The sequence below is a fragment of the Haliotis rubra genome, unplaced genomic scaffold (assembly GCF_003918875.1).
Source record: "Haliotis rubra isolate DU_JTF1 unplaced genomic scaffold, ASM391887v1 Scf1597, whole genome shotgun sequence".
Taxonomy (NCBI): Eukaryota; Metazoa; Mollusca; class Gastropoda; order Lepetellida; family Haliotidae; genus Haliotis; species Haliotis rubra.
The window spans coordinates 50407-72791 of record NW_025765555.1 but is presented as its reverse complement, the minus strand read 5'-3'; the positions used below and the strand labels follow the sequence as shown (position 1 = coordinate 72791).

The window sequence follows — 22385 nt, the reverse complement described above, 5'->3', positions numbered from 1 at the left end:
GTCAGTCTGACAGTGACCCATTCACGCAATGTTGAAGGAATGGATTGCCCAAATAAGATGCTAGTCAGACTGACTATGGCCCATTCAGGCAATGTTCACAGAATGGATTGCCAAAAATAGGATGCTAGTCAGACTGGCAATGACCCATTCACGCAATGTTCAAGGAGTGGATTGATGTAATAAGATGGATGCTAGTCAGACTGACAGTGGCCCATTCACGCAATGTTCAAGGAGTGGATTGCCCAAATAGGATGCCAGTCAGACTGACAGTGGCCCATTCACGCAATGTTGAAGGAGTGGATTGCCCAAATAAGATGCTAGTCAGACTGACAGTGGCCCATTCACGCAATGTTCAAGGAGTGGATTGGCCAAATAAGATGGATGCTAGTCGGACTGACAATGACCCATTCACGCAATGTTCAAGGAGTGGATTGACATAATAAGATGGATGCTAGTCAGACTGACAGTGGCCCATTCACGCAATGTTCAAGGAGTGGATTGCCCAAATAGGATGCTAGTCAGACTGACAGTGGCCCATTCACGCAATGTTCAAGGAGTGGATTGGCCAAATAAGATGCTAGTCAGACTGACAATGGCCCATTCACGCAATGTTCAAGGAGTGGATTGCCCAAATAAGATGGATGCTAGTCGGACTGACAATGACCCATTCACGCAATGTTCAAGGAGTGGATTGACGTAATAAGATGGATGCTAGTCAGACTGACAGTGGCCCATTCACGCAATGTTCAAGGAGTGGATTGCCCAAATAGGATGCTAGTCAGACTGACAGTGGCCCATTCACGCAATGTTCAAGGAGTGGATTGCCCAAATAAGATGCTAGTCAGACTGACAGTGGCCTATTCACGCAATGTTGAAGGAGTGGATTGGACAAATAAGATGCTAGTCAGACTGACAGTGGCCCATTCACGCAATGTTCAAGGAGTGGATTGGCCAAATAAGATGCTAGTCAGACTGACAATGGCCTATTCACGCAATGTTCAAGGAGTGGATTGGCCAAATAAGATGCTAGTCAGACTGACAATGGCCTATTCACTCAATGTTCAAGGAGTGGATTGGCCAAATAAGATGGATGCTAGTCAGACTGACAGTGGCCCATTCACGCAATGTTGAAGGAATGGATTGGCCAAATAAGATGCTAGTCAGACTGACAGAGGTCCATTCACGCAATGTCCACAGAGTTGATTGCCCAAATAATATTTGGTTTCTGAGGCAAGACCGTGTAATCGTTTACTCCAGTGTATGTATATTTGCATACATCATCAGAAAGGAAATTATTAGTATCATAACTGGATTGGTACAAACATTTCAGGACTCAAAACAGTTTCATGTAAACACGACTACAGGGCAAGTACACAGCCGTCATGAGATGAAACACATTTGTGCACGATACCAAGTTTTCAAGTGGGTGTTGAGTACCCTAGTCTTCAGTACTCAGCAACTCATTTCTCCCTGATTGTTATAGGGATGAAATAACAAATACACATATGTAGAAGATGTGTGTGTGTGTTCGAGAGAGAGAGAGAGAGAGAGTTGGGGGTTGGGGAGAGAGAGAGAGAGAGAGATAAAGAAAGAGATATATATATAGAGAGAGGGGGAGAATAATATATCCTAAGTGATATCGTTTTGTCAGTAGAGTTTCTACAATGCCTTGACGTCATCAATTGCATGAATCACAATACTATGACATCATAAACTTGACGAGGTCACAATGCTTCAAGTCTAATGGCAAAACTAATGAAGAGTTATTTGTTTATGTTAAATAGAATCTCGCCCCAGTGTCCTCTGATACCAAATATACCAACACTCGTTATTAAAAGTTAAAAACATGCAATTTTATCAACTCCTGCTGATATAATTGATATCAGTAGACACTTGGGAGATATTTTCTATATTTCCAGTACGTAGCACGCATTTGTAAAGGCACTGTTAGTTTATCTAGAGACGTTAATGAGGATTAAAATATATCCTTGTTTGATGGTTAAACAGTAACATGAACTATGGCACAGATGCACTCTGCTGCAGGTAAGATTCTCGTGGTCGGGCGTACTCAATAACATTGATCGAATGAGGCAATAGTTATAATCTTGTGTACAGAAACAACAGCTGTCAAATATGTTCAAGAGTTACACATTTGCATCAGGCAGAAGTTAAGGGTCTTAATGGTAATTGGAATATGTTGCTTTGAGATACATAAACATCGAATCATTCAATGATATGCTGCTTGATCAGTTGCTAATAGCTTGATTATAGAAGGAAGGTATTTCACTCCGGATAAAGTGCTACTAATGGGCTCTATAAAACACCCGCCTGTTATTGATGCTCTACAATATGGACCAACTGCAGGCCAGGCAATGAGATGCTTCAGGTAGATATTGTATCTGTACACTCTATTACAAGACGCTGCTTATACAAGACATGTGCATGGGCTGTGGACTGTTGCTGTGAACGTTGTGTACAAGACGCTGCTTCTACAAGACATGTGTATGGACTGTGGACTGTTGCTGTGAACGTTGTGTACAAGACGCTGCTTCTACAAGACATGTGTATGGACTGTGGACTGTTGCTGTGAACGTTGTGTACAAGACGCTGCTTCTACAAGACATGTGTATGGACTGTGGACTGTTGCTGTGAACGTTGTGTACAAGACGCTGCTTCTACAAGACATGTGTATGGACTGTGGACTGTTGCTGTGAACGTTGTGTACAAGACGCTGCTTCTACAAGACATGTGTATGGACTGTGGACTGTTGCTGTGAACGTTGTGTACAAGACGCTGCTTCTACAAGACATGTGTATGGACTGTGGACTGTTGCTGTGAACGTTGTGTACAAGACGCTGCTTCTACAAGACATGTGTATGGACTGTGGACTGTTGCTGTGAACGTTGTGTACAAGACATGCTGCTGTGGACTGTTGCTGTGACGTTGTGTACAAGACGCTGCTTCTAGACATGGACTGTTGCTGTGAACGTTGTGTACAAGACGCTGCTTCTACAAGACATGTGTATGGACTGTGGACTGTTGCTGTGAACGTTGTGTACCGTTGTGTACAAGACGCTGCTTCTACAAGACATGTGTATGGACTGTGGACTGTTGCTGTGAACGTTGTGTACAAGACGCTGCTTCTACAAGACATGTGTATGGACTGTGGACTGTTGCTGTGAACGTTGTGTACAAAGCGCTGCTTCTACAAGACATGTGTATGCACTGTGGACTGTTGCTGTGAACGTTGTGTACAAGACGCTGCTTCTACAAGACATGTGTATGGACTGTGGACTGTTGCTGTGAACGTTGTGTACAAGACGCTGCTTCTACAAGACATGTGTATGGACTGTGGACTGTTGCTGTGAACGTTGTGTACAAGACGCTGCTTCTACAAGACATGTGTATGGACTGTGGACTGTTGCTGTGAACGTTGTGTACAAGACGCTGCTTCTACAAGACATGTGTATGGACTGTGGACTGTTGCTGTGAACGTTGTGTACAAGACGCTGCTTCTACAAGACATGTGTATGGACTGTGGGCTGTTGCTGTGAACGTTGTGTACAAAGCGCTGCTTCTACAAGACATGTGTATGGACTGTGGACTGTTGCTGTGAACGTTGTGTACAAGACGCTGCTTCTACAAGACATGTGTATGGACTGTGGACTGTTGCTGTAAACGTTGTGTACAAGACGCTGCTTCTACAAGACATGTGTATGGACTGTGGACTGTTGCTGTGAACGTTGTGTACAAAGCGCTGCTTCTACAAGACATGTGTATGGACTGTGGACTGTTGCTGTGAACGTTGTGTACAAGACGCTGCTTCTACAAGACATGTGTATGGACTGTGGACTGTTGCTGTGAACGTTGTGTACAAGACGCTGCTTCTACAAGACATGTGTATGGACTGTGGACTGTTGCTGTAAACGTTGTGTACAAGACGCTGCTTCTACAAGACATGTGTATGGACTGTGGACTGTTGCTGTGAACGTTGTGTACAAGACGCTGCTTCTACAAGACATGTGTATGCACTGTGGACTGTCGCTGTGAACGTTGTGTACAAGACGCTGCTTCTACAAGACATGTGTATGCACTGTGGACTGTTGCTGTGAACGTTGTGTACAAGACGCTGCTTCTACAAGACATGTGTATGGACTGTGGACTGTTGCTGTGAACGTTGTGTACAAGACGCTGCTTCTACAAGACATGTGTATGCACTGTGGACTGTTGCTGTGAACGTTGTGTACAAGACGCTGCTTCTACAAGACATGTGTATGCACTGTGGACTGTTGCTGTGAACGTTGTGTACAAGACGCTGCTTCTACAAGACATGTGTATGGACTGTGGACTGTTGCTGTGAACGTTGTGTACAAAGCGCTGCTTCTACAAGACATGTGTATGGACTGTGGACTGTTGCTGTGAACGTTGTGTACAAGACGCTGCTTCTACAAGACATGTGTATGGACTGTGGACTGTTGCTGTGAACGTTGTGTACAAAGCGCTGCTTCTACAAGACATGTGTATGCACTGTGGACTGTTGCTGTGAACGTTGTGTACAAGACGCTGCTTCTACAAGACATGTGTATGAACTGTGGGCTGTTGCTGTGAACGTTGTATACTTATCCACAGGATGTAAAGTAAAGACACGCCAGTGTGCTACGCACAATCAATTTCTCAGACAGAGAGTGCTTATGGCACATTTAATTTAATGCCTTTAGACTTGGAATAAGTGCACGTGATTCAATTAAGAAACAATAACGGTTATTCCCTATCATTTTAAAATATTTTGTTAATCTCACAGAACCGCCTATGACAGGCCAGGAGATGTGTTTCACTGGATAAAGCATTCGCTTAACACTAGTCTTGATCAGTAAACAATGCTCTCTTCAACAAGTACCACCATGATCGTATTTCAAACAGCTAACATGTTGTTATTAGCAGTCAAGTTTCAATTAGTTTTATCTCAGTCACTCAACAATACGGACACTTGTAAGAAGATGGCATTCTATAGGAGGCCTGAGATGGATAATCTGGTGTTCACCAGGAGTCTGATAGAAGAGATGAACCAGGTGGACATGAGGGCTGAATGTTTCCCTTTGTGTCACCGGCGGGAGTTGTGTAACGTAGTCTTGTACAATCCACTCACAAGGAAGTGCAGAGTATACACTGAAGCCTTTGGCTCGACCAGTGACGGCACAGTTGAAACTGGATGGCAGTACTATGGAAGTGAGTATTAATGAATAATTAGAAAATACCCATTTGACCATTCCTTTTAAATGAATGTGATGTGTGGAGTTACCATTTTCCAAGGCTCTCACACTATTCTTTCGCGATGTTACTTCGACTTGTTTTCAGACATCATATTGCAGTGTTTAATGATATTTTAAGAACATACTGTCTTATGGTACCGCAATGTTGCTACTCATACAACTATACAACTGTTCAGTTGATGTAATGCAGCAAATGATCGCGATTCGGTAGCAGTGCAGATATGTATTTTTTCTTTTAACGGTAAGGTTGGTTTAAAAACGTTGTTGCTCTTTGGTCTATTTCTGAATTATGTTCTATTCATCTCATGGGTGTACCAAAAGAGGAATTCTGAATATAACACTGAGTATGTGACAAATGAGGAATCTGTCAAAATGTTCACCAGTAGTAAAGTGAGTGAGTGAGTTAAGATTTATAGTCACATCGGCAATATTTCAGCCATATCGTGACTTAAAAAGTATTAAATTGATATTCTACCATGACTTCAGTAAACACTGGATGGTGATTGGTTATTTAAAGTCATTCAGAGGTATATAATCACGTTATACATGTATCTGATTTTCCGTGCGCAATCATACATGGTTTACGGTAATGCACTATTTTTGTCTGCCCAGCAACATGGCGGACACCAAACAACCTACCGATGCATCTATAAATTACGGCGATTTTGCTGTCGGAAATTACACATATGTCTTTAAAGATGGATTTAGCGATGACGGGCTCGACTCACTACTGGCGTAAATCACAGCAATAGGTGTTTATACATACAAAAGTACTTCGAAAGCATGGAAACAAATATTTAGTCGAACAAGATCAAAACATCGTCTGCTTTCCGAATAAAAAATCAGCAAGAACAAATATGTTTACGTTGATTCTATGTTATGTCAGAATAGATCCAGCAATAGACTGCTACATAATTTCCGTGTTAAATTTATTATCAGCTTTCGTCAACGATATCGCCACTGATCTTGATCCGGTAACGGAGGATGCATTAACATCGAACGCCGAAGAAATTTTAATGCCTTCCGTCCACATAAATAAACAGTTGGGTTATCAGTTCAAACAAAATGATATTTTGAAATGTGTACTGTTTCAAATTTAGCGGTAGTAATTACAGAATCTGCAAACCGTTCTGTTTAGCCCAACATATTTTTTTCTAAAAGTATAATATCGTTGAAAAAGTTATTTAGCTTAGTCATGATCCCTCTTATCCATTACACTGCTTGATCTAAAGTAGTCTATTAAAGTATAATTAATTACCTTACCGTGTTTATGCCAGAGGTACACCCTCATGTCCTGTTCCATCCTTTCGGAAATATCACCACAAATCTGGCTCTTTGTCAACAGCCTCGCGAACATGCCAGCGAATCCGATTCAATTTGAATTCACTACACTTTGAAGCCACTAGGTCACAAAACACTTTCCAAAATGTAGAAAATAATATCCGTAGAATCGAATTTGAGCACAAAGTACACACATGAGTGTGTAAGGGTCACCACAGCTGTCGCACGCAGACGTAGAGGTGCGTGAAATCGTCAAGTTGACAGGGCGCAAAATTCAACAGTATCTAAATTCGGTACAACACGGACTTCTCGTTACAGCAAAAGCGCCTCTTCTCTTAAATTTTGTACCAGTATACCAGTAATTAGATATCAAAGACTATCTCAGTCATACAATCAGGCTAACCTTGCGCAAACTGTCAGAGGCTCTCCTGTCGCATCTTTCCAAATTTGCACGTAAATGTAAACAATGACTTCCGAGAAAAGGTCAAGGCCATGAGGTTGCTGCCATTATTCTGGTGGGGAAAGGGTCTACGGTGGAATTTTCAAATGTGAACCAAGCTTTTTAAACTTATTTGATATATGTTTTCCAACTTATCAGTTAATGATCGGTGATTAATGCATTGAAAAAAACAACGTGATTTGTTATTACTGAATCTGGAGTTTGTTAGTTATTGACGGTATGCCACCAATCACCCCGTTTCGGGCGATGCCACTTGAGATTGGAATGCGAGGCCGCTTCACGTATTGACTCATAACCAAAGAAAGAGTTCCAACTGAAATTGTTCATAAAATAGTCATGGAATGGAGATAAACCTACTGTGTTGGAAAATCAGAGGTATATAACGAAATTATAATAGCTCTAAATTGTTCATTTAAAACCTCACGCTACGCGTTCGGTTTTAAATGAAATTTAGAGCTATTATAATTTCGTTATATACCTCTGATTTTCCCCCACAGTAGGTTTATCTCCTAAATAAATGCACCAGTAGTAAAGATAATATGATGACGAATGCCTCTAGACGAATATTACCGTTTGAATTTTGGGATCGAGATTCCATCATCAAACTTTTATCTGGACAAATTGGAATTTCAATCAACCACCGAAATGGCCCAGGTAGGGGCTTCATGGCTCAACCTTGACTAAATGAAATTTAGACTGATGATATTTTGAGCGACTTGTGGACAAACGTCAGTAGTTTGAAGACTATCATTTGTCTCACTGGAAGCCAGTGTAGTTCTTTCAGCACAAGTGTTATGTGCTCCTGTACCCTGGTCCCGGTGATGGGTCTGTCTGCACAGTTTTGTACTCGCTCAAGTGTTACTCTTGCAGTGTGGATATTGTGCTCCGTACTAAGGTCGGTTGCAGTGGTCAATTATTAATGGGACAAAGAAAGGATCGGACATTTGACGGTATTCCCGTCTACATTTTTGTTCATATTTCCAATGCTTCAGATATGATAGTATGCAGTTTTGCAAACGTTGCTCACATGCTTGTCCATGCTGGAGGTTGAGTATTAAATCACACCCTGGTTTTGAACATTTGGGCTTGGGTCGATTGTTACTTCACCAATTTCCAAGTTGGGTATTTTCCGTATTGACTTCATTTGGGATGACAAGATCACAAGAGACTGGATTTTATCATCATTTAGTTTGAAAAAGTTGCTTGTCATTCATCGCCTGATATCTGCAATTCTTTTTTAATCCTGTCAAAAGTGACCTCAACTGAAGGTGGAACCAATGGCTTTGGTGTCAGCTGGAATCTGAGACAGTGTTTCCTTGCAATGTCTCCTACAGGGATGGTGCATACAGTGAAAAGTACTCCATACCTAGCTTTACTGAATCCATTTATGACTGTGAGTGAGTGATTTAATATTTAACGTCCCATCGGCAATATTTCGGCCATGTCGTGGCGACAACATATTTGACATTGAAATGTAATATGTGTTTATTATACAAACCTGTATGCAAAGGACAGTAAAATAACTAGAATATCACAATTACAACTAAAACTAGCATGGAAATTTAAAACTAATAGCACTATTTGGACAATACAATATCCATTTATGATAACGGATTGTTGTCGATCTGCAAGGAATGATGCTAACTACGGTAAGACATCTCCAATGACGCCAATACGGGATTCCAGCACAGATTCCAATAGATTTTTCCATGGTTCCTAGTATGGTGATCTACCTTCAGTTGTTGGCAATATATAGCCTGTCCAAGATATTTTTATGGATTAAACTTCTTTTTAATTTCTCTCACGACGTTTCGAGACCATTCCAGGTCCCTTCATCAGGTGAACTGGCAGTTAGGACTATGACGTCGTCACTATGACGTCATAACCGAGTTATGACGTCCCAATGCAAGTAACATCACTGTACACTAGGGAGAGTACTGTATAAGTGAGTTTGAAGAGTTAATTACATAATGATGAAAATTCATGCTAAATAATAGAGTTGAAAGTTGAATTGTCAATACACAACAACTGCTAATTACGCAAAAGTTACTTGATAGCAGGCTTTCCAAAAAGAATAGTAGACTCGTTTTACTTTTATCTAAAGTTCATCAAAAGTTAATCAAGAGGTCCCACGCACTTGGCAGGTATACACCTTGATCACGATTCATTGCTGGTTTATGTCTCCTTATCTCCACAGCCTCCTGTAGTTTTCTCCGACGCCAGTCGTTGTCATTTCTCGAAAGCACCCTGATATCATTCCACATGATTACATGACTTTGGTTATTTGCCTTGTGCTCCGATATAGCGGACTTATCATTTTGTTTGCATACTGACGACTTGTGTTCAGCAACCCGGGTGTTAATAGGACTGAGAGTCTCGCCAATATATTGATCGCCACAGCTGCATGGTATTTGGTATACACATCCTCTAGGGTTGGGGCTTCTATTGCTAGATCCTCTTCCATTTGCCCGGAGGAGTGTCTTAATTGTTGTACCGCTAGAGAAAGTTACATCAAAGCCCGCTTTGCTCTTGATTAGTCGGGCTATCTGATGGCTGACTGGTCCCACGTAGGGTATGGTGATCCTGATTGGGGATGGTTCAGGCTTGAGGCGCGGTTCTGATGATTCAAGCGTTTTGGTGATAGTCCTGGAGACAAGACGGGCTGGGTAGCCATTGAGGGCAGTAAAGGTTCTCTTGAGGTAATCAATTTCACTGTTTAAATTATCTGGGTGACAGATCAACTTGGCTCTTCTAGTGAGAGTAGCAATAATTGCTTGTTTGATCTGTGGGTGGTGACAGGAGTTGTAATTGATATACTGATCCGTGTGAGATGGCTTCCTGTACACAGAAGTGACGAGACCTTTGTCTGTAGATTGGAGGGCAACATCTAGGAAAGGAAGTTGCCGGTTCTGCTCAGTCTCCATTGTGAACTTTATCCTCGGATGCTGGTTGTTGACGTGCTGCAGTAGCTGTGCTGGGTCATCTTGCTTGTCTATGGTTGTGAACGTATCATCTACTTTGCGATACCAGCACAAAGGTTGAAAGGGTGCTGTGGAGAGAGCAGATTCTTCAAAGGAGGTCATATATATTTCAGTGATAAGCGGTGACAATGGTGAGCCCATAGGTACGCCATGTATCTGTCTATATATATTGTCATTAAATATGAAATAAGAGAAATCAAAACAGGTTGTAGCAAGGTTAATGATGCTATTTATCGTGAGACTGGTATCAAGTTCTTCCATTCGAGTCTGGAGCTTGTTCCGGAGAATTTCCAGGCTTCTTGCAAAGAGATGTTAGTGAAAAGGTCAACTACATCATAGCTGATCATGGTACCGGAAAGATGATCTTCTTTCAACTTGCTTATACAGGCCGATGATTGCTGATGAATGCCTTCCCTTCTTTACCTAAGGGTGCCAGGATGCGTGAGAGGTGCTGCGCAGTGCTGTAAAAGACGGATCCTCGTGAACAGACAAGTACCCTGGCTTTTGGTCGGTGCTTGTGTATTTTTATGGTTGCTCTACCATATGGAGCTTGAGCTATGAGCTTATTAAAGACAATATCGTTCATCTCTCCGTTTTCGTGAAGGTCTTTAAGGGTCTTCTTATGCTCACGCTCAAGTTTTGCAGTGGGGTCTTTTGTGATGATGAGATAGGTTGAGGTATCAGAAAGACTCTTGTTTATTAGCTGTTCGAAGTCTTCTTCAGCGTGCTTATGTACTGGTTGTGGAAGCTTGGATAACTGTTTTACGCTAAAGAAACGAGTGCTAAGACTGGCATTAAGACTGTAGTGAATTTGAGCAGTAATAATCTGACAGAAGCCCAGACTTCGATCATTGCTAAAGGATTAAACTATGTACCCGTGAGCGCTAAGATAAACGCTGATGCTTTCATCACAAGCATAGAGAGTGGTCTCCAACAACTTGCACCGAATGGCAACGTGGATTACCTACGTCACCAGATTATAGACACCATCAGGAAAGGGCCCAGGCCACGCAACCTCTCTGCGCAAGAACGACAAGCAATTGCTGAACTCAGACAAGATAAAGCAATCACCATCACTGAAGCCGATAAAGGTAAAGCAGCTGTTATCATGGATACACAAGACTTCGAACAGCTCATAAACAAGAGCCTTTCTGATACCTCAACCTATCTCATCATCACAAAAGACCCCACTGCAAAACTTGAGCGTGAGCATAAGAAGACCCTTAACTCATTAAGCCCGAGAGCCCCATCACTACTCAACACCTGGAAGCCCTCGCTGATTGCCCACTCTCTGTGCCGAGACTAATTAGTGCTAGTCACACCTGATTTCCCTGGCAGGTTTCGGGGATCACAGGAAGCTGTCTAGTCGTACAAACAAGTCCTGATTGTTTAATTGTGTCGTAAAGATATATGTAACAGATGAGACACACGTTAACAAATTCTTTCTCTTATATCATTGTGTGAGGTTTAAATTTACAAAACATCCATGACAATGACATACTGTAAAGAAGAATTTACTTTCATACTTTATAATCTTCGACGAAAATAGCGGTTTTGCCGATACATTTCTAGTGTTTACGAATTATTTTAATGAAAGTACTATAACGCTAGTCTGTGACTAGCACAAAGCACATTCATAGCATTGCACTTTATTTCATACAGATTTAATGCAGAAAACATACGTGACCATACAAACATACATATACAAAATGTATTCTACATATTCCTTGCATAGACATAAAACAAAGAGTCACGTGATAGGGCGTCATCAAATTTCCCGAATAGAACGTTCGGTATCTCAACTGTTCAATGTAGTGGCTGGTCATATGTTATCTGCGACCAATCGTATCATGAGATACCTGTCACAGAGGAAAGGACAGGTGATGGGGCGTGGGCGAAGTTTCTGAAGAGCACGTTTGGTCACTCAGCAGCTTGGATAGAGATTGGTTATTGGCTATATCCTTGACCAGTCGATATGCTGGGTTTCGGCTTTATCAACTCAAGCTATCATGTAACAGTTTGTGTATTGTAAACATACACACTGGTATCTCAACTGTTCAGTATAGTGGCTGGTCATATGTTATCTGCGACCAATCGTATCATGAGATACCTGTCACAGAGGAAAGGACAAGTGACGGGCGTGGGCGAAATTTCTGAAGAGCACGTTTGGTCACTCAGCAGCTTGGATAGAGATTGGTTATTGGCTATATCCTTGACCAGTCGATATGCTGGGTTTCGGCTTTATCAACTCAAGCTATCATGTAACAGTTTGTGTAATGTAAACATACACACTGGTAACGATGTATGAAATATACACATAAGACAAATAGGAGTAGATAGTCACTTTGTCCAGTTTATTTGTCCTCATTTTAGTGTTTTTCGATAAGTAAAACAAAGCGATTGAAATCCAACCACTGAGTAGAGGCAGTCTTTATTTTCATATACATTTTATGCACACAACTAGTACATAAAACATAATGGTTTGCTGTACATGTAAATATAATCTTCACCTTGATACGAATGACTATCCAAACTAGAGTACACGCATTACAGAATTCACGAGGTGACACTATACTGAATTATTATAGTGTATAAACTTGCAGTTGACACCCCCACCCCCAATATTTATGAAGGTGGGCGTGCCTATATCTTTACTGAATGCAAACGAGGTTCATAAGATTACAGATGTGCATGCATGTATAAACATCACAGAGAGGGGCGTGACTCCATAAAGCAAGATGTCCAATGATATAACAGCGCATCTGTTTATTTTACACTTGTCACGGGACAAACCTTTCAACAAGGACGTAACTACATATGCATTCTACCGGAGGCTGTTATCTCATTACTGTAATCTGCTTGAATGATTATACGCATGTGTATCGATACCGTAACTGATATACTATCCAGCTTTTATAGACGATGGATCAATAGAGACTGAGTTGATTGATACACGTGATAATTGCACCGGATTTGATAATTACACAGATCAAATACAAACGTTTTACAGAATGCTCATGTAAATTGCATAGAAAACTGACAATTCAAATCAACATGAAACTTTCAACAGCTTGAACAAAAAATGCTTGAAATACCTTTGTATGGCTCACATGTAATAACTTATGATATTACTTCTGTCCATGTGTGACAATGTTTTGAATTACCAACTTACTGCCTTTTGTAACAAACGTAGTAAAACATTTCATTGTTGTAATAACACTGACATGTATATATGTATTCGATGCAAAGGCGCGACTTATCACTTTATATTCGTTTAGGTAACATTGCGAACTTTAGATTATGGAAAACAACTAGTTACAATTCAGTAAACTTCAAATTAGTAAGTTCAATTATGTTTAATCTATTCGAGCTTAGATGTATAATTACTTGTGTTTATACATTATGTTTCAGTATATGAAACATGACAACGTAAAGATGCCTAAAAAGTAAATTCAAACTATTCTATTGTGTTTGAATTCTTTGTATGTCCTTGAAATTTCGTATATTGTTTCCTATTTATTAGGTAGTTGAAGGAAATATAATTTTAAGTAACCTCTAAACCATTACATCTGATACAATCAAGGTGCATACGAAGTATTTTAGTATCCATTCCCAAGGAAGAGTACCAGGCACTTACCTCTGTAAAAACACCGTAATCCCCTTTCTCGCCGACATGCGTTCATTTGCTAAACGCTGTACAAGCCTATGATAATGATTAGCAATTGTTATCAAAACACTTTAAATACTTCTTCTGATTGATACTAAAGGTGGGGTCTCTCGTAAGAAAAGCTAACATTTGCTCAGTACTGCTAAATTGGTTGAAATAATAGGTACAGTGCGATTTTTAAAAGTACAACACACATGTGCGTCTCTCGCTGAATAAGAGGTGCTTTCTGTTGACGACTGTATGTGGCTCTCGCTGTGAGAAACTGCTAATTACCTGCCCCATAAACACGTCACTCGCTGTGAGGAGCTGATTAATTTGCCCCATATATGCGTCTCTCGGCCTCAATGAGTTAAAGACCTCCACGAAAACAGAGAGATGAACGATATTGTCTTTAATAAGCTCAATCCTATCAATTCTCAAGCTCCATATGGTAGAGCAACCATAAAAATACACAAGAACCGACCAAAAGCCAGGGTACTTGTCTGTTCACGAGGATCCGTCTTTTACAGCACTGTGCAGCACCTCTCACGCATCCTGGCACCCTTAGGTAAAGAATAGAAGGCATTCATCAGCGATTCATCGGCCTGTATAAGCAAGTTGAAAGAAGATCATCTTTCCGGTACCATGGTCAGCTATGATGTAGTTGACCTTTTCACTAACATCCCTTTGCAAGAAGCCCTGGAAATTCTCCGGAACAAGCTCCAGACTCGAATGGAAGAACTTGATACCAGTCTCACGATAAATAGCATCATTAACCTTGCTACAACCTGTTTTGATTTCTCTTATTTCATATTTAATAACAATATATATAGACAGATACATGGCGTACCTATGGGCTCGCCATTGTCACCGCTTATCATTGAAATATATATGACCTCCTTTGAAGAATCTGCTCTCTCTCCACAGCACCCTTTCAACCTTGTGCTGGTATCGCAAGGTAGATGACACGTTCACAACCATAGACAAGCAAGATGACCCAGCACAGCTACTGCAGCACGTCAACAACCAGCATCCGAGGATAAAGTTCACAATGGAGACTGAGCAGAACCGGCAACTTCCTTTCCTAGATGTTGCCCTCCAATCTACAGACAAAGGTCTCGTCACTTCTGTGTACAGGAAGCCATCTCACACGGATCAGTATATCAATTACAACTCCTGTCACCACCCACAGATCAAACAAGCAATTATTGCTACTCTCACTAGAAGAGCCAAGTTGATCTGTCACCCAGATAATTTAAACAGTGAAATTGATTACCTCAAGAGAACCTTTACTGCCCTCAATGGCTACCCAGCCCGTCTTGTCTCCAGGACTATCACCAAAACGCTTGAATCATCAGAACCGCGCCTCAAGCCTGAACCATCCCCAATCAGGATCACCATTCCCTACGTGGGACCAGTCAGCCATCAGATAGCCCGACTAATCAAGAGCAAAGTGGGCTTTGATGTAACTTTCTCTAGCGGTACATCAATTAAGAGTGAGTGACTGAGTGAGTTAAGATTTAAAGTCACATCGGCAATATTTCAGCCATATCGTGACTGAAACTAGTTCTAAATTTATAATACATACTTATAATATATAAAACCCTGTCAACGAAGGACAGTAAAACCACTAGATTATCACAGATTGAGTTAAAACTAGCTAGCATATATCTTTAAAAGTAGCAAATAATTTCTGGACAATACAATGTAAAAATGGGCTATAGATCGCCAACAACTGAAGGTAGATCACCATACTAGGAACCATGGGGACTTACATTACTTTTGTTACCTGCATGGACCCTAGCTGGATTTACACCATCCCTTCAGCTGTTGGCGAAACGTAGGGAAAATTTAGGCACAAATTAAAATGACAAGAATACTACGTTTAAAACACAGGACGTGAAAATTTTACTTTGAAAGTTTTTTGGACTTACGTACCCTCTCAGGAGGACAATAATTTTACGATACTTCAACCCCCTTTGAGGATACAGCCACTAAAAATCTAAGCTCACAATCTACACTGCCAATCATTAAAACACATCTATCTACAGAACATATTAATCAAAATTCATTAATTAAATCAATTTCTTTTAAAGAAGCAAGAATTAAATGAAGATGAACAGTATTAAAAAAGATCCTTAACAGTTTTAACATTGAAATATTTATCCCTTATGATGGAGAATTCAACACAGTCAAGCAGGAGATGCTTGACTGTGACTCTCTCATCACAAGGGATACAAAACGGAGGATCTTCACCTTTTAACAAATATTTGTGAGTGTACCTTGTATGGCCAATACGACATCGTCGCATGATGACCTCTTCAAATCTGGACTGACAACCCAAGTAGGTGTAACCAATATAGGGTTTTATTTCATGTAATTTATTTATACCTACTTGGGTGTCCCACTTCTTCTGCATCAGATCGCGGATGTAAGTTCTAATGCTAGCTTTGTAATCAGAGTATGGAATAAGAAGTGGTGTCAAAGATTTGTTGAGTGCTGCCTTGGCAGCAAGATCGGCCATTGTATTCCCAGAAATGCCAACATGGCTGGGTAACCAACAAAAGACGATGTCGTATTGGCCAGTAGCAAGCTCATTATACAATTCGATAATGTCTAGTAAGAGTGGATGTTTACAAGAAAGATTTTTATAGCCTGAAGGCAAGAAAGAGAGTCAGAAAAGATGATATATTGTTTATGTTTAGGGTGTCTTTGAATATATTTAAGAGCTGTTAATATGGCGTTTGCTTCGGCTGTAAAAATAGAGCTGTTATCCGGTATTCTAGAAGATATTGTTCTGGATCCAATGACAGTGGCACAAGCAACTGCGCCACCATCCTTGGACCCATCTGTAAATAAGGTTTTGTATGGATTATATTTACTTTTTAATTGATTATATTCTTGTTTATATTGTAATTCATTAGTTTCTCCTTTTTTAAATGCTGTTAATGTTAGGTCAACTTGTGGCCTAACCAACTGCCAAGGAGGAGAAGAAAGAAGACGGGAAGGAGCTATATTCTCCACTCAATGCCGGCAGCAGAAATAAATGGCTTAATTCTGTGCCCAAGAGGCGGAACAAGAGAAGACCTTTTGTTGTATAAATCCTCATAGAGAGGATTAAAAACACAATTAAATGCAGGATTTGACTCGTTAGAATATAGTTTAGTTACCATACTGCAAGGATAATTTTATACGGCGTTGGTTAAGAGATGGCTCATCGGCCTCGACGTAAAGACTGTCAATAGGAGAGGTTCTAAAAGATCCAAGACAAAGTCTTAGACCTTGGTGATGGATAGAATCAAGTATTTTGAGGTTGCTTTTACAGGCTGCACCGTATACAATGGAGCCGTAATCAAGTTTCGAACGGATGAGAGATCTGTATAGGTGTAGTAGGGTAGTTCGGTCCCCTCCCCACTTAGAATTTGAAACGACTTTTAACAGATCAAGTGCCTTCAGGCATTTAGCTTTAAGTGACTTAATGTGTGGCAGAAAAGTTAAATGTGAATCAAAAATAAGACCAAAGAACTTGGCCTCCTTCACAACTTTGATGGGTGTGCCATTTAGAGATAGTTCAGGGTCTTTATGCGGTTTGTATTTACGGCAGAAATGTATACAATTAGTTTTGGATTTAGAAAATTTAAAGCCGTTTTCATTTATTTATTTTGTTTAAAGACTTCTGCATTTGCTGTTCAATGGTATGCATATTTTGACCACGACAAGAAATATTAAAATCATCCACAAAAAGTGATCCATCAATTGAATCATTTAAAACCTTTGATAAACTGTTGATCTTGATAGTAAACAATGTCACAGACAAAATACTGCCTTGCGGGACATCCTGATCCTGATTGTAATGGTCAGACAGGGTTGAACCCACTCGGACTTGAAATTGCCTGTCATTTAAAAAGTTGGATATAAATTGAGGCAAACGGCCTCGTAATCCAAAGGCATGTAAATCTTTTAAAATCCCATGTTTCCTTGTCGTGTCGTATGCTTTTTCTAATTCGAAAAAGATCGACACTGCATGCTGTTTATTAATTATGGCATTTTTCACAAAAGATTCTAAACGCACTAACTGATCGATGGTACTACGGTTTTTCCTGAAACCACATTGTATAGTAGTTATAAGGTTATTGGTTTCCAAGTACCAAACAAGTTGATTGTTGATCATGCGTTCCATGGTTTTGCAAACGCAGCTAGTCAGTGAAATTGGTCTATAATTGGAAGGATCAGTATAATCACGTCCAGGTTTAGGGATGGGCACAATTATAGCATCGCGCCACGACGAAGGAAATTTTCCAGATGTCCAAATATCATCAAAAATAGATAAGAGCGTCTCTAAACATGAAAACCAACCTAAGATTGTTTAATGCAGAATGAAAATCTGACCCAAAAACAATAACATCGTCCAGGATCACATAGACACTTCTTCCACTTCAACTTTCCCAATACCCTGTCCATCAATCTTTCAAAAGTAGCTGGGGCATTAGTAAGACCAAACGGCATGACATTGAACTGATGGAGTCCTACATGAGTAACAAAAGCAGTTTTGTGTTTGTCTCTTGGATCCATTTTTACTTGCCAATACCCGCTGGCTAAATCCAGGGTACTAAACCATTGACAACCACCCAATGTTTCCAGAGTTTCCTCTATCCTCGGCAAAGGATAGGCGTCCCTCAAGGTCACCTCATTCATTTTTCTAAAATCAATGCAAAATCTGCAGGATCCGTCACGCTTAGTTACTAAGCAAACAGGAGCAGTCCAAGGGCTACTACTAGGTTCAATAATATTTTGTTGTAACATCTTGTCAATTTCATTTTCCACTAACTGTTTCTTAGCCAAAGGGATCCTTCTGGCAGGTAGTTTGATAGGAGTCGCATCACCAGTATTGATAGTGTGAGTAATCTCATCTGTCTGTCCTAACAAACCATCTTCACCCACAAAAAGATCCTGAAATTCTCCAACCAAATCAGAAACGGACTGCTTTTGAATATCCGAAAGACCAGAGGAACATCGATCAACTAGTGACTGCAAGTGACTCGGTAAGTCCAAACTTTGTGCATCTGTGGCAACATCATCACAAGCTACAACCTGATCTACTCTGCTAACTGTAGCCAGTACGGATGAACTGTTTATGGACACTTTCTTGCTGTTCAGGTTCAGCACTGAAATTACTACAACATCCTTATCAGGCTGGACAAGACTTCTAGCCACAAAAATTCCTTTGCTTCGCCAATATTTATTTGGCTCAACCAACCCCAATTCAGTACCAAATGAACCCTCAACAGTGCATTTGATTAATTTCTCCGAATTCTGGGGAACAACAACCTTGTCAACAATTCTAACCCGCGCACAACTACCTTTGTTCAGTTTGTACAACTTGAGTTTACCTCTAGATGTAGACAGTGTCTGTCGTCTCACATGTACCTCACCATCATAATCCTCTAGGAAATCCATGCCAAGAATACTACCCATGGTACCCAAGTCTGCAACGACAAACTCTTGTTGAAACGTCACACTTCCAACACAAAACTCAAAACAAGCAGAACCATGGACAACTATAGGCATACCATTGGCCGTAAAGAAATCCTTGTGAACTTTCTTCAAACTAATGCTCTGAAAACCCAGTTTAAGAACATCATCTTGTGACATAATTGAGACAGGAGACCCTGTATCCAACAACATTCTAGAGGTAAGCCCGTTCACCAAAACATCTGTATACAAACATTTCTGAGGTTTTAAAGAATGTAAAACAATTTGTTCCCGTGAAACTGATTCACTGGAGCAAGTTGACGAAGATGACTTCATCAGTTTCCCTTCACCAGATAAAAATAATTTTTCCTCTAACCCATCACCGTTGAGTACAGATTGCTTCACCAAGGGATCAACACTATTCCCCATCCACGAAGGTAAATCTACCTGCACTCCGATATCAACAGTAAAAACAGTTTTTTCCACAGAAGCTACATCTTCATCTGGCCTACAAATTTTCCCAACATCGGCTGAGACCTCGGCCTCGACCCCAGCCTTTACTAGTTTCCCATATCTGTTTCCTTGATATCTGACCGATCAAGCAAACCCAGTTTTGATAAGTATGGACACCTATCGCTAAAGTGACCTGATTGATTGCAGACATAGCAGGTATTAGGCCTGGCACTTCTTAAGCTACGTTTAAACTTTTCCAAGCGATCATCTATTAACTTTGTGACTGCCTCCAGTGTCAACCCACCACTATCAAGTGGTTGCCTAGTTTGGTTCACTCCTGCCACCCTGTCTAAACTTTCAGGTTTCTTTTTCCTGCTACCGTCAACAGCTTTAGAACTCCATGGCATATGAAATGGCGTTTTCCAGCGTTTGTGGATGTGCAAATGTAACATGTTTTCTCATGTCAAAGCTATGCAGGCCAGTTAAGAACTGATCAATCAAATGTACCTCTAGTGATGAAGTGGTGCTGGTAGGGTAAGCTAAATTTGCTAGTCTACGGAGTTCAAACCGATAATCCAGTACGGCCTCGTCGCGACCTTGACGACGATTTCGAAATTCACTTCTGTAGGCTACATTCCGCTCAACCGGATTAAAACGTTGACTCAAAGCATTTTTCACTGCCTGATAACTGCTGAGTTGCCCTAACGTAAGACTACTCAAAAGCTTTTTGTGCTGCACCTCTCAAACACATACTAAGTTGTTGAGCCTTTTCATATTCTGTCCACTCATTCCATGAATCTACTTGTTCAAAATGAACAATAAAATCCTGCCAATCACATGATATTCCATCAAATCTTTCAGGCACAACTTCACGATGAGATAACCTAGACTTTTCAAACCCCATCAAAACAGTTCCGGGCACCCATGAAGGGCCACCTCCTCGTGGTGGGTGCTGGGTCACGCTAAGCGCCCTTCAACCCCCCGTTGTGGACCCGGGGGGATATTTGGTCCACCAACCCGTTTGCCGTGGGTTGCGCCCCTGTGTCGGTGGAGGACGGGAGGCTGGTGGTTGAGGGCACTGGTTCCAGGAACAGTGTTCCTTTGCCCAACACACCACTTCGCCCCTTACTTCACCTAGACGGGTGGTTGAATGGGCCCGGTTCAACCAATCGGCTGGTCACGCCGAGCCCTGAGCACTAAATTTCATTGCTCTAATATTATTTGGCTTGGTTTTATTTAGACACAGTATTGACATGTTTTGTTTTGTGTATCTAATATGTGATATATGGATTTTCAAATTTGTGAAATTTTGCCTAGATGCTGGTGCCAGAAGGCGGTGGCTCATGGGCCAATCTGGTAGAATAATTGATTTTTCATTTTTTCTGCTTGAGTATGTCATCTGGGTATCCCTGGTGCTGCAAGTCGGAGACCCACTTGTTATTAGCACTGTCTTTATGATACTCCGTGGTGGGTGGGGAGCTCGGATGATGAAACAATTACTAACTCAACATGGCTTACCAAACTCCCTCGAAAAAGACCAAACGACAACTAGACAATGACAATGACAATGAAGAGAATGAATCCACGCTAACAGAAAATAGGCCACGTTTCCTAGTTCTTGACACTGTTGACAAGACTCCACTCAAGTTGAACCCTTTTATTATTTCTAAGGGGATATATGGCATTGCAGGCGACGTTAGGAACATCAAACGCTTACGTTCAGGCTCTCTACTGATTGAGTGCAGTAGAAAACAGCAGGCATCTAACCTATTGACAATGAAAATGTTTGCTGGCATCCCTGTTTCAGTCACTGCCCATAGAACCTTGAACACCTGCAAAGGCATTATAAGAGACAGAGACCGTTTGTTAGCTGACATGTCAGAACTGGACATTGTATCGGAAATGAAGGATCAGGGTGTGACATATGTCAAACGATTTACCACCCGCAAAACAACGAACTGATTCCGACCAACACATACCTATTTTCATTCTCAACTCCAAGTCTCCCTCAGTCTGTTAAAGTTGGTTACTGTAGTATCACAGTTGCAGTCTACATCCCAAATCCATTGAGGTGTTTTCGATGCCAAAAGTATGGTCATGGTGTTAACACCTGTACACAGCCAGTGACGTGTGCTCATTGTAGCGAGAGGTCTCATGTGACGGAAGACTGCACTAGTACTGTTAAAAAATGCACAAATTGTTCAGGCAATCATTCATCCTTTTCCAAGGATTGTAAAATGTGGCAAAAGCAAATGGAAATAAACAAAGTTAAATTTACTCAAAACATTAGCTTTACTGATGCTAAAAAGATTGTGGAATCAACACTACCTAACGAAACTTATGCATCAGTCGTCAGGTTACCTTCCGAAACCATGCCTAAAGTATCCACTTTGTCAATTCAATGTCAAACAGACCTGACTTGGGTTAAAACTGATAACCCTACACTTCTCACACCTGAGCAATCTACTCAGACTTCAGACGCAAGTGTTAACACTATGATGATATCTACAGTTCAGGATGAAGAACGCACAGTGTCACAATCTACAGATCAGACTCGTTCTGAAACAAGTTCGAAGTCACAAAGTACTGGCAAACCGAGAAGGGGAACTGGGAAAACGAGTGGCAGACCACCCAAGGGTTCAGAAAATCCAATAAACTTATTCAATAAATATGGTTCACTCGAGGAGATGGATGTGTCAGAGAACATCCATCCCAGGGCACATAGCTTGTCGCCATCCAAAAAAGGTGAGGGGTAGGTCCCCTATCAATCCACCTAAAAGATAGATCATTTTACTACTATCGTGCAGTGGAACTGTAGAGGA

At 40.9% G+C, this 22385-nt stretch overlaps 1 protein-coding gene across 1 annotated transcript; it reads left to right on the top strand.

The window, feature by feature from the left end:
• Positions 1–4997: 4997 nt before the first annotated feature.
• LOC124271301 lies at positions 4998–18807 on the top strand. The gene is made up of 3 exons (XM_046706399.1): positions 4998–5131; positions 14566–15091; positions 18796–18807. Exons 1-3 carry the CDS (start codon positions 4998–5000, stop codon positions 18805–18807), a joined length of 672 nt encoding a protein of 223 aa, XP_046562355.1.
• The last annotated feature ends 3578 nt before the right edge of the window (positions 18808–22385 follow it).